At 36.4% G+C, this 13,540-nt stretch overlaps 1 protein-coding gene across 7 annotated transcripts in view; it reads right to left on the bottom strand.

Annotated features, from left to right (window-relative positions):
- The window catches only part of VPS13A (vacuolar protein sorting 13 homolog A), a 173,472-nt gene that overhangs the window by 82,543 nt on the left and 77,389 nt on the right, over positions 1 to 13,540 (bottom strand). For all 7 annotated transcript variants that reach the window (XR_014782857.1, XR_014782858.1, XM_084800462.1 and 4 more), the window contains exons 32-33: positions 8,592 to 8,759; positions 2,787 to 3,091 (exon numbers count right to left, since the gene is read on the bottom strand). Coding sequence is in view for 5 of the 7 variants with exons in the window: in XM_084800462.1 (XP_084656588.1) it covers positions 2,787 to 3,091; positions 8,592 to 8,759 (473 nt within the window). In the remaining 2 variants the exon portion in view is untranslated. The remainder of the gene's footprint in view (positions 1 to 2,786; positions 3,092 to 8,591; positions 8,760 to 13,540) is intronic.

Here is a 13,540-nt window from a genome sequence, read left to right as displayed (position 1 = left end):
AAGATCTGTCTACCTATCATAGAGTAAAAACAAAAAACAAAACAAAACATTATGATTGGTAGTTCTCCATTCTATTATAACTTTAAAAATAACAATATCCAAGTTCACTACCTTTTCTTTATGATACAATCCATCAAAGTTTTGTCTACACTCATCTTTTAATGGAATTTGAATCTTTAATTTACAAATATTTCTATTTTCTTTTATAATATTACTAAGCCTTTGTGTTTTATTTCTTCCAGCTCATTACCCATCAACATGACATTGTTTTTTTTTTTAATTTTTAAAAATTTATTTATTTTGTATATGAGTGCGCTATCTGCATGTACCCCGACATGTCAGAAGAGGGCATCCGATCCCATTATAGATGGTTGTGAGCAACCATGTGGTTACTGGAAATTGAACTCATAACCTCTCTGGAAGAGTAAACAGAATTCTTAGCCACTAAGCCATCTCTCCAGCCCAACAAGACTTTCAATAGTTAAAAAAAAAAATTGAGTCTCTATAATTTCAGTAGTACGCACTTATTAAAAAATCAGTTTTGCTTCAATCATAGCTGCTCAATTACCAATACAAAATAAGCACTGGATGAAAAACAACCTCAAAAATTATGAATTCATGTTTAACAACAAGACCTCAATACATTCTCCCAGATTCCCTCCTCTCTCTTCTAATATAGGCTAATTGGTTTTTTAAAATTAAATTTCATTTTCTTTCTTTTAGAGGAATTTATTAAATGGGCATGGGGAGAGAAGGAAAGAGGGGCGAGGTACCCTAGAGAGAGACAGAGACAGAGACAAGAAGAGTGCGCAGAAGCCAGGTGGGATGGCGGGGAGGAGTGGGAGGGGGAGACAAGGGGGGAAATTTGATTTTCTTATTTATTTGTTTGTCATGGTCCTCATCAAGGTCAGATGATGGTGTAGAATTGATTTTCTCCTTCTACCATGCAGGTCCCGGTATTGAACTCAAGTCTTAGGCTTGGAAGTAAGAGTCTTTACTTGCTAAGCCATCTTCACTGCCTTGTCCTGGCTCACTTCTGAGGGTTCTTCTTATGCAAATTTCTTAAGTATCTGTATTCCTCATTTTTTTGCCCACATGTTTCAGTCTTAAATCTTTTTATTTACTAATACTCATTCCAACAACTTCAAGGATTAGTCATGTATTACTAAACTTTCATATCTAAAGTTTTTTAAAAAGGCTTTCATTTTAATATCCGGAATGAATTATCTAGGTATTTTGAGATCATTCCACATATTTATTTCTAAGTTATTCTGTTCTTTACAGAAATCAGCATTGCTAGTCTACTGTTTTTGTTTTGTTTTCTCTTAGTGAACTGTATTCTCAACAAGTAGAAATTTTAAGCACTGACATCTAAAGAAAATTGTCATACCTCCTCTAACTCCCACATACACTTAACCCTGAGTCACTCACTATTGAGTCTCCTTTAAATTTTTCTAAACTGGTTAGCTCTGACTGAATTTATCTACATAGAGTGTGTCAACTGTAATTCTTATGTGTTAGTTATAGTTGTCAAACTCTTTTCCTATCTTTTAGTTTTGTCTCCTTTTTGACTAATTTTTCCATGATCCTTCCAGCACACAAAATAGTATGTACTGTAACAATCCAGTAAAGTAGGCACTACTTAATGTGATCCTTTATAAATATATCTTTCACCGTATTTCATCCTATTCCATGGTATATTAAGAATTGTGGCCTATAATCCCAGCACTTGGATCTTCGTGAGTTCAAGGCCAGCCTGGTCTATAAAGCGAGTCCAGGACAGCTGTTTTCAAAAAAGTAAAAAGCAAAAATAAAAAAAATAAAAAGAAAGAAAAAAAATTAACTAATGCTTAAATATTCAATCGATGGGAGTATTCCCCTTATCAAGATGAGTGAGATGAGCCAGACTCACATTCCTTCCTGAAAGGCCTTTCTCCAAAAAGGCTAGAAAAATCATTGTTGGGTGGGAGTGAGGTAGTAACCCTAAGAGTTTCAACAGTTTACTATTGTTTTCAGATGACATAAAGACAAACAGTAAAAAGGGAGTTAAGCCAAGACAAGGCCAAGGAATGCCATGAGAATCCAGGAGGACCTAGGAAGCTGAGGAAGCAGTGAATTTGTGGAAGTTGGCTTACATTGAAAACAAATTCAATAAACTTAGCCATCATCTAAAGAAACATAGATGAAGAGAAACAGTAAAGATAATATAATGAAAGAAAAAAATAATACAACAGAAAACAAGTCTTGAGGTGATAAATTAATGTGCTTGTATTGATTTTGATCAGCAAAAGAATGTAACAAAAATAGAATAAATGAGATAACATAACAAACACTAATAACTAAACATTAATAACTAAAAAGGGAATTCTCAAACAACTTTATGCCATTAAATACAAAATTTTTGTTAAGTCTACTATTTCTTAATAAAGGTACTTCAAAAATATTCAAGGCTGACAGAATAGACTGGTCAAAACTATGTGCTGCAAAGTGAATGAGTTTCATGTCAATTTTCTACATTTCTACTTCATCCTTATAAAGAATCATAAAAATGTGAAAATATACAACTTCAGATAAGTTTACAGTTTTCTTCATTATCTAAGGAACAGTTTTCAACTATTTCTAGGTTGCTTTACAATTGACCTAGCTAGAAGACACCTTCAAAAAATCACAAAGTACAATTATAGTAAAGTAAAATCCCACTGTAATGAGAATTCTAAAGTTATCAAGTCCTTTAGTCTAAGTGTAATAAAAAAAATGTTTGCACAAATACATTGTGAAAAGCTTACCTGTATAGTCTCATTTCACTCAACTTTATTGTTATCATATCAATTACAGGTGGGAGATTACTCTGGGTCTCTGTTACTGTAACAAATGTATTTTTCATTGTAATTAATCCAAAATCAGCAACAAAAACATTCTGAGACACTGCAGACTGAGGAATGATCACAACCGGAGCTTTGATATTAACATCCAATGCGAACCTAGAACTCCTTCTAGCCAGTTCCTTTACACCATCAGCAGCCAATCCTGCTGCTTGGACAGTTGCTTCAGCCAAGGCATTTTTAACTGCTTGAAAATTATCTATGAAAGCCTATAAAGATGATAGAATAACATTCATAGTATTATACTTAAGAAAACATTAAATAATTATAAATTAGACTAATTAATTGTAATTCTATCTCCATAAAGTTAAAAAAAAGTTGAGCAACAAATACATAGCTATAAAATAAAAATCTAGTCACAAGAACAAAGCCAAATAGGGTTACTTGAATGTTTCAATGGCACTATTCCCTTATGGTGTGCTTCCTCTAAGACCTAATCATTTCTTACAGTTCACTCATGTTTGTAGTATGGACTTAAAAGTCTATAAAGTATTTAAGAATTCTCAGGATTGATGAAATGATTCACTGTCTAGAAGTGTTGCTACCAAACTGAAAGCCCAAGTTCAGTCTCCAGGTTGCTCCTGGGTAAGAAGAGCTTATGAAGGGAGGCTAAAAACGGACAACTGGGACCTCACAAAACTAAAAATTGTACAGCAAAGGAAATAAGCAACTGAGTGAAGATTAAGTCCACAGAGTGTGAGACAATCTTAGCTAGATATACATCCAATAGAGGATTATTATACAGAGTAAAAACAAAAACTCAACCAACAGTCAACAATTCAAAAGACCCATGGGATATAGCTCTAAATAAAGAGTTCTCAAAATAAGACATAAAAATATCTTAGAAAGTGTACAATGGTCTTGTCACCCAAGGAAATGCAAATCACATCTACTTTACCCAGTTAGAAAGGCTATGATCATGAAAACAAATGCTGGTGACAATGAGAAGGAAAGGGAATCCTTACTCACTGTGGGTGGGATTGCACACTGGTGGAGCAACTTTGGAAATCAGTGTGGAAATTCTCAAAAAGACAAAAATAGATCTACCAGATAACAATATATTATATATGGTGTATGTATATGTGTGTGAATACATATATATGTGTGTATACATATAATGTGTAGGTTGTTTGCATGCATGCCCAAAGTATATGTGTGTGTGTGTGTGTGTGTGTGTGTGTGTGTATGCATGCCCAAAGTATATGTGTGTGTGTGTGTGTGGGCATGCGTGCCCAAAGTACTTGAAATCGTACTTCTCAACTACTTGTCATGCTCATTCACAATAGCTAGGAAATAGAAGCAACCTAAATGGTCTTAAATTGCAGAATGAATAATGAAAGTATGGCACATATACACTATGGAATAATATTCAGCTGTAAAGAAAATGTAATCATGAAATTCATCGGTAAATTGATGAGAACCAGAAAAGATCATATTAAGTGACCCAGACTCTGAAAGACAAGTGTTGCATATTCTCTCTCCTCTGTGACTTCTAGCTCCAAATCCTGAGGTGTAAGTACACATACTGGAGTAAATGCAGAAATAAGTAAAGTAAAATATTTCCACCACATGGGTAGAGTGGGAGCAATAGAGCACATGTGATCTAAAGGGGAAAGGGAAAATACGGGTTCTCACATCCTACTACAGATATGCTTCATCAGCCATGTCCACTGTCACCCTGTTCACCAGGACAAGAAAAAGGAAACAACCTAGATCTCCTTCTTTGATGAATGGATAATGAAAATGTGACACACGTGTACACACACACACACACACAAACATACACACACACACACACACACACACACACACACACACACACACGAATCCTATTCAATTATAAAAATACAAAAACAACAAAAAGTGAAATTTAAATCCAAATGGTTGGCACTAGAAAATATATTGACTGAAATAACCAAGACCCGAAAGGACATTCCATGTTCCCTCTTTGTAAATCCTATCACTGAATCTTTAGACTTCACTATATAAAAGAAGTAACTGCAGAAGCCAGGAAAGTAGAACAAGACTGGACCAAGAGGGAGAAACTCTAGTGGGTGGAGGATACAGAAGCTATGAAGGGAGAGAGAAGAAAAAGTAGTGTTGTTGGGTGTTTAACTCAATGGAGGAGGGAAGGATGGGAGGACAATACAGAAGGTGAGAGAGGAAGAAGAGATAAGTAACACTAATGATACTTTTCAACGTTATAGGGAAACACTATTTGATAAGCTTATTTAAGTGTGTGCATGCATGTCTGTGTATTTTAAATGAATCATACCACATGAAGTGATAATGTCTCCCCAAGAACTATAGCCTATTTAACAACAACAACAAAAAAAGCTCAGTGCCAGTCACAAGAAACTTCCCTTAGAGTTGTTGGTCAGAAGGAGTTTAAGAAATTCCCAGAACAATATATGCTATTGCTATTGCCTTTGGTTGTCTCTCAGAACTTGATGAAAAAAAAAAGCACACACTTCAGACATAAGACTTGAAGAAATCAAACTGGAACTGATCTGGAAGGCTCCACACTCTGAGGACTAGCTCTCATAGTATTAGAAAGTACTATACAAGATCACAGAAGAGAAAAACATCAATAATTTTAACCAATGGTAAAGTCTACAAACCAAAAATATAATATTAGGCATAGATTGCCTCTTATTGAGTGACCCTTAATTCAACTAGGCAGCTGTTGGTTGCACCAAAGATTAAAGTCCACTTGATAGACAATCTGTGCCTAATATTGTATGTCTAGCCAACTACCAGTGGCCAAAGATGTACCCACAAAGAGAAATTAATGCTGCCATTTTCTTTTTTAAAAAGTTATATGTATGACTGTTCTGCCTACATGTATGTGCATGCACAAACAAGTAGTGCCTGTGAAGGCCAGAAGAGATCATTTGATCCGCTGGGATTGGTTAGAGATGTTAACCACCATGTGGATGCTGTGAATAGACCCTTGGTCCCACAAGAGGAGCAGTCTATGTTGATTGCTGAGTAATGATTTCAGCCCCTCATTTTCTCAAGCAATATAATTTCAAACTCCCACATTTTCCAGCATATAAGCCAAATTTTCCAATTAAAATATCGAGTTTGGAATATATTTGCCATATAAGACTACTCCTCTTCCAACCCACACCCTGTACAGCATACTCGGGCATGTGTCTATTTGCAGGCAGGGCACAGACTGCCAGACACTTTATTAAACAAGCCAGCAAGCAGACAGCCAGTGCCAGCCTATATGCCCCTTTAAGGCGCACTTAACACTCATGCAGCCCTCAGAGTCAAATGGGCAGGTTCTGGTAGAGAGCCAATCCATGCCCACGTTCTCCTCCTCCAGGTACAGGAAGATGTGTGCATCTTGCTCCTCCTGCTTCATACTCACAGCTGAGTGGGGAATCAGCTGCAACACCCCCTTATGAGCCATACATATGAAGCAAGGGAAAGCAAGGTACAGGTAAGTATCTGGCATATAAAACGACCGCCTGACTTTGGCATGGCTTTTTCAGGGGCGGGGGTTTAAAAGTCATCTTATATGCCAGAAAATGGTATAAGTACCTGATCTTATATGCAGTCAGTGTATCTCTTACTTCTGATCAAAGGGATTTCTTTTTGCAATTCATAGGGACTATAACAGAGATTGACAACTGGTCAAAGTGCAGAGAATAAGTCATGGTATAAGCCCCAAGCCCAACTGGTACATCTACAATGCAACAACACCTACACCCAGGGCTCAGGGACACTGTGGAGAAGGGGGTGGAAATATTCTAAGAGGCAAAAGACTAGGATACCTGCTGGTAGATGTTGTATTCTAGACATGACAGAAGCTTAATTCATGAAATCTCTACGATTACCTAAACAAGACAGTCATAATGAAAAGTTCCAGTTAGACACGCCAATGTGGATGGGGAAATCTAATGAGGCCCTACATTTAGATGAAGCTACAAACAGTCAATGGCTGCTGGGAGAGAAAGACTGCTTTCTCCAGGTTTAAATATATACAGAAACACACAAACGTGGGTGTACACATGCACACTCAACCCCCCCATATAAGTATATGTATATATACATTTAAGTAACAGTAATAAAGAAGAAGCCATGAAATTGAGAAGTGTGGAGGGGGAAACATGTGAGGAGCTGAAGGAGGGTAAAATAGGGCTAGAAATTATATAAATAGGCACTCAATTATGAAATTCTAAAAAAAAAAATTTAAGTGTTCATCTTTGCTTTTGCTGTACAAAGACTTTGGGGGGAAATTCATGGAAACCAGTTTAAAAGTCACATCAAGTTAGACTAAGTCCAGAATTGTTAAGTAACAGAAGATGCCTCTTCATCTCGAAATAAATACATGAATTCCTTCTTTTCAAACTGCCATGCTTGGCCTATTTATTCTACTACTGCCTTAAACTTAACCATCTAGTTACTACACCAATCACTAGAGACGGTGCTGTGAAAGATCAGTGGTGCCAGAAAATGGAGATAACGGCTAGAGGATGCTTCAGAGGTTAAATAGCACAGGTAGCACAACTGTAAGGATGGAGGTTGGATCCTCAGTACCCACACAGAAAGCCAGGAAGGCAAAGTGCCCTGTCATCTCAACAGTCAGGAGGAGTGGCTAGGGATATCTGGAGCAGGCTGAGCTAGCCAAATCAGCAAACTGAACGACACTCTGCCCCAATAGATAAGGGTAGAGAGCAACTAAGACATATACACGCGCGCGCGCGCGCACACACACACACACACACAACTAAAAAGAGACTAAAATTGGTGTGACATGAGGAAAATTACATAGCCAACAGGAAGAATAAAATAGGAAAGGAAAAATATATGAAAAGAAGAACTCAGACATTCTATGGCAAAGTCATTTCAAGATTCAATCTCATTTCTTAAAGTTTGTGAAAATTATAGAATTATGTTGCATTGGAAAGGATAATTTTCTTAATGGTGACGTTGGAATAGTTTTTGAGTTGGAAGGTGGAAAACGCAAATTTTTACATTTATGAGTTAATAAGTTCAATCAATGTACACCATATAATATATATAGTATATATATACAAATATTTTATGTAGTACACTATATTTTGGCATGTTAATATGTAATGAATACTTTTCAATTAACCAAATATTTATTAAAATGTTATATAAATGAAGTACTGAACATTGCTGTTGTTGTGGTACTCAACAAATTATTTTACGTGTGTGTGTGTGTGTGTGTGTGTGTATGTGTGTGTGTGTACACAAAACTTCCTGCTTGGTCTTTATCCTATTTTGAACTTCTTTTAATTCAATGTGAAGTTTTAACCTAAAGATATTATGCAGTTTTTCTATGAAGTACTTTTGTACAACAAAAAAGCAAAGATGAATATGCATCCTTTGTTTACTTCAGTGTTAATTTGTAAAATATTTTTATTAAGCTAGACATGATGGCATGCATTTAATCTCAACACTTGGGAGGCAGAGGCAGTTGGGTCTCTCTAAGTTACAGGTCAACCTAGTCTAGGTAATGGTTTCCAGGCAAGCTAGGGCCATGTTGTCAGACCTTATCTTTAAAAAACAAACAAGCAAACAAAACCCAACATACATACATATACATGTGTGTATGTATACAATGTAAAAATCTTCATACATGCGCAATTTTTCGAGATAAGGTCTTTATCTATGCTTAACACATAGCAATTTGCATCTAGAATAAAAACAACTTATTCAACTACTTACCAATATAGAATATAGGAATTTTGTGACAAACACGACTTCAATGCAGCCAACAGTTAAATTAACTCGAACATCAACCACACTCATATCCGTGTATGCAGAGCCAGCAGTTGCATCCATGTAAGAAATCATTTTGAAGCTGAAAACCTCTTTTCCAGTGATATAAACAGCCTTAATGAGAGTAGAGCCCCAAATGTTACAACCAATTTTAGAAATAATGTACCCCGAGACAAAAATAAAATGAAGCAAAGTAATAATAAAATATTCTACCATTCATAAAATCTTCAAGGTATTTAAATTGTATAAATGAGACAATAATTCCAAGTGTTTTATTTAGGACCTGTTAGCCTAACATGTTTTTTGCTGTTGTCTTGAGGGTCATGAAAGCAAGTAGGTCTACCTGGCCCAGGTTTTATGTTTTTAAGGGGGAAAACAGATATACATTTCACTTGGATATTCTACCTTGCACTGTCATCAGAGAAATGCCTCTAGTAACTTTCGAAGGTGAGACACACCACCTGCACATTACCTCTACTCAGTGTCTCATTTCTCTAGGTCTGAGAATTTTGAATAATTTTTTCATAGTCTTCAATAGAATATCTCAAATTAAAATTCTCATTCTTGCTTAGTTTGTGAAGAATCATTTTAATTACAAAGAATTGCCTGAGGTAGCTTAAAATTTCTATCTCCATCTACCAGTTAAAAGTGAAAGAGAAAAGAATATATATGTATGTACATATATACATGTATATATGTATGTGTATATATATACATATATATACACACACACACACACATATATATATATATATATATATATATATATATATATAAATTTGTAACAGAGTATTAACTTAAACTTTATGGCTTTATTGACTCTTAAATTCTGAAAGCAAGAGCAGGGGTGTTTGAAAAGCCAAGAAAATCAACCACAGAAAACAACAGTTCCCAAGAAAGCAAAAGTAAGAGAAATTTTGAAGGTTGAAGTACAAAATGGAAGAAAGTAGGGTAGGCTTCAGGATGTGATGCACAAGACTAGAGGGAAGACTATTTCAAACCCTAAGAATGAAAAACAGCCAATCAATGTTATAATTCTTAATATTATTAGAATATGAAATAACAAGATAACAAAGTACTGTATCATCTAAGAAAAATCAGAAAAGAAGATTACAAGAGGCATGGATGCCAAGTAAGTAAGAACAATTCAGCTAAAAAGAAATAGAAGAAGGAGGAGGAGGGAGGAAGAGGAAGAGGAGGAGGAGGAGGAAGTTGATTGAACACCAAAGTGAGAAACAAAGTCTCTGGGAATTACAAACACAGTACCTCCTCAGTTGCAGGTACGTTGTTGGCCTCTCTTAAGAAAAAAACTAAGTGAAATTAGGATTTTACTTAGTATAAGTCCTGGAAAAGTAAAAACACTTCCATCCCATTCAAGGCCCCAAAACAGTGGATGGTGAGATGGCTCAGTGGTTACCAGTACTGACCACTCTTCTAAATGACTGGGATTCAACTCATAGTGCTCACATGACAGCTATCTCAAAACCACTTCTAGCTCCAGTTCCACAGGATCCAACAACCTTTTCTGGCCTCTCTTGGCACCAGGCATGGACACTGCACACAAATAGTGACAAAGTATCTATACACATAAAAATAAATGAATTATTTTTAAAGGCCCAAAGCATCACAGAATTATTGTCTGACCAAAAAGAGAGATAATAAACCTTGCTGACCCAAGGCCTACATAAACATACAAAATCTTAGAGTAATGACAAATAGAAAATCTACCGAAGAAAAAGACAAGCCTTCCTTGGAGCACACCATAAGAAGTCCGCTTTAGCTTTAGCTTGTATTTTCTAAGACATTCGTTCAGTCTTATATTAGGAGCCACCAAACATAGCAATTAGGAAGCCGTGAGGGAAAACAGATCCTCCAAAAAGCCCATTTTTAAGACCTAGAAAATGCCTGGCTGTGAATGACAATAGGACAGAACAACTGTCCTCCAAATCTGATAAGATAGTTATTTTTAGGTGTCAATTTCATTGGTTAGAAAAATGCCTAGGACAAGACCAGGAAGATGGTTCAACAGTTAAAGGGTACTTGTCACTAAATCTGAAAAACTGAGTTTGAGTCTCAGAACCCACACTGTGAAGTGAAAGGAATCCTGCAAGTTGTCCTAGACTTTCTGCATGGGTATCATGGTATGTCACTACCACAACTGAAGAGCGATTGGAAGAAAGGGAAAAAGGGAGAGAAAGAGATTCCTTGAACATTAGTGAACCTAATTTTGAGTGTGTCTGCAGGGGTTGAAAATTAACCAAATGGGGAACGAACACACCTATAAGCTAGAGTCCTGGACTGAATTAAAAGGTAAAAATGAGAAAGCCGTCTACGTAGCCAAGGCTGGTGAGGCCCAAACAGGAAATCAATCACACAGATAGCTATTGTGAATGGCATGGCAGGATCCTAAAGGGAAAAAAAGGATCAGTTCCCAAGAACAAATTAAAATAACGACTTTGTCCATTCTTCTACTGAGGAACACTTAGGCTGTTTCCATGTTCTGGCTATTGTGTATAAAGCAGCTATGAACATGGTTGAGCATATGTCCCTGTTGTGTGTTAGGGCATTTTCTGGGTATATTCCAAGGAGTGGGATAGCTGGGTCTTGAGGAAGCCCTATTCCCATTTTTCTGAGAAAATGTCAGATAGCTTTCCAAAATGGTTGTACTAGTTTGCATTCCCACCAGCAATGAAGGAGTGTTCTTCTCTCTCTACATCCTCGCCAACATGTGGTGTCATTTGAGTTTTTGATCTTAGCCATTCTGATGGGCGTAAGGTGGAATCTCAGTGTCGTTTTGATTTGCATTTCTCTGATGACTAACGAGGATGAGCATTTCTTTAAGTGTTTCTTGGCCATTTGATATTCCTCTGTTGAGAATTCTCTGTTTAGTTCCAAGCCCCATTTCGCAATTGGGTTGTTTGGTTTTGTAGTGTTTAATTTCTTGAGTTCTTTATATATTTTGGATATTAAACCTTCGTCAGATGAAGGGTTGGTGAAGATCTTTTCCCAGTCTGTAGGCTGTCACTTTGTTCTCTTGACAGTGTCTCCTGCCTTACAGAAGCTTCTCAGCCTCATGAGGTCCCATTTATTAATTGTTGACATTAAGGCCTGGGCTGTTGGTGTACTGTTCAGGAAGTTGTTTCCTGTCTGTGCCTATGTGTGCCAGGCTCTTCCCAACTTTTTCCTCTAACTGAATTAATGTCTCTGGTTTTACATTTACACTATGGAGTACTACTCAGCTATTAAAAACAAGGAATTCCAGAAATTTGTGGACAAATGGATTGACCTAGAAATTATCATAATGAGTGAGTTCACCCAGAAGCAAAGAGACAAATAGTATATAGTCACTTATATCAAAACACTAGTCCAAGGGATATGTCCCATAAAAAACTTGACTTACCAAGAAAGTGGGTCAGAGGAGAAGACATCCTATTGAGACTTTAGGCAAGAGTAGCATGGAAGAATGAGAAAAACAGTAGGACCCACAGGGTCCTGGAAACCTACAAGAAGAACTTTATGACAGGCAGATCTGGGTCCTGGGGTCCTCCTCAAACTAAGGCACCAGCCAAAGAGAAATAGGCAGTAAACTTCGAACCCCTACCAAGACCTAGCCGACGAACATGATATTCTCCACCATTGAGTGGAGAGTGAGATCTGACTCTCACACGAACTCTGGTGCCCCTTTTCTGTCTACGTCCCCTGGATGAGGAGGCCTGGTGGCACTCAGAGGAAGGATAGCAAGTTACCAAGAAGAGACTCGATATTCTTAGAGCATATATAGGGGGAGGAGGTCTCCCTCAATCACAGACATAGGGGAGGGGAGAAGGGGGGAATTGGGAGGGAGGGAAGAGTGGGAGGAAACAGGGGAAGGGCTAACAATCAAGATGTAATATGAACAAATTAATAAAAAAAACAAGTATTAAAAAAATGAAAATAAAAAAAAATAAATAAAATAACGACTTTTAGTGAGGCTTGAGGTGTGGATAAGGAGAGGCATTTTGTGACCTAGTTAAAGTACCAGAAGTTAGGAAGAAATTAGACACAGATAAAGTTGTAATTCAAAGTTGCCTTCTGTATAGACATCAAAAAGTTGAAGCTGAAATTTTCTTATAGTCACAAGTCTTTCATAATTGTCTAGACTAAGGGAGAGACTATCAGGGGAGTGTTCTATTGTGGGCCAGGGAAGCCTGTAACCTAATAGAAAACATTTTTCAACTAATTTTATGAAGCCACAATTAACTTGATAACAAATCTAGAAATGCAGAAAATTAAAAATTCATTTATATTTGCTACCCAGAATTAACACTCAAATCTAGATTTTTAAAAAGCTTTTAATTTCTCAAATGTCTTTATATAAAAGGAAACGAGGAACTAGCATCATGCTGTTTTATTTCAGTAAAATATCAAGTAAGCTAGAAGCTATTTTTGTCTTCACCAATAACTATGGTATTATATAATAATACACTTGTAAATGGAGAATACTGCTCCAGTACACAGTGACTTGGTCTGACAGATAAAATATGTAACAATAATAAGTTTTAACTTATCAATAAAACCCAAACCCAGTCAGAGGACAATAGCATATATGTATCACAGCATAATGACCACAAAAGTTTTAATACAGGGCAAAAAACCTTATGCTTCTCTGGTTACTCAATGGAGTAGTTCATTTACAACCACCTACACTACAATTCCGGCAATTAACAAAAAATAAACAAATAAATAAATAAGACTGGAGCAAGAAGACAGGAGGACATGAATTTTCAATCTATATCTTTTAAAACTATATTTTAATCTTAAACATATTTTAAGAATAAAATGCAAAATGAAAATTCAATGTTTGGAGCTGTAATTCACTTCTGTAACTATCTGTACGACTCAATAGATAATTAAAT

Source organism: Acomys minous (genome assembly GCF_964271855.1).
Source record: "Acomys minous genome assembly, chromosome: 2".
NCBI classification, from domain to species: domain Eukaryota; kingdom Metazoa; phylum Chordata; class Mammalia; order Rodentia; family Muridae; genus Acomys; species Acomys minous.
The sequence above is the reverse complement of the archived record's forward strand: the minus strand, read 5'-3'. Positions and strand labels throughout refer to the sequence as shown.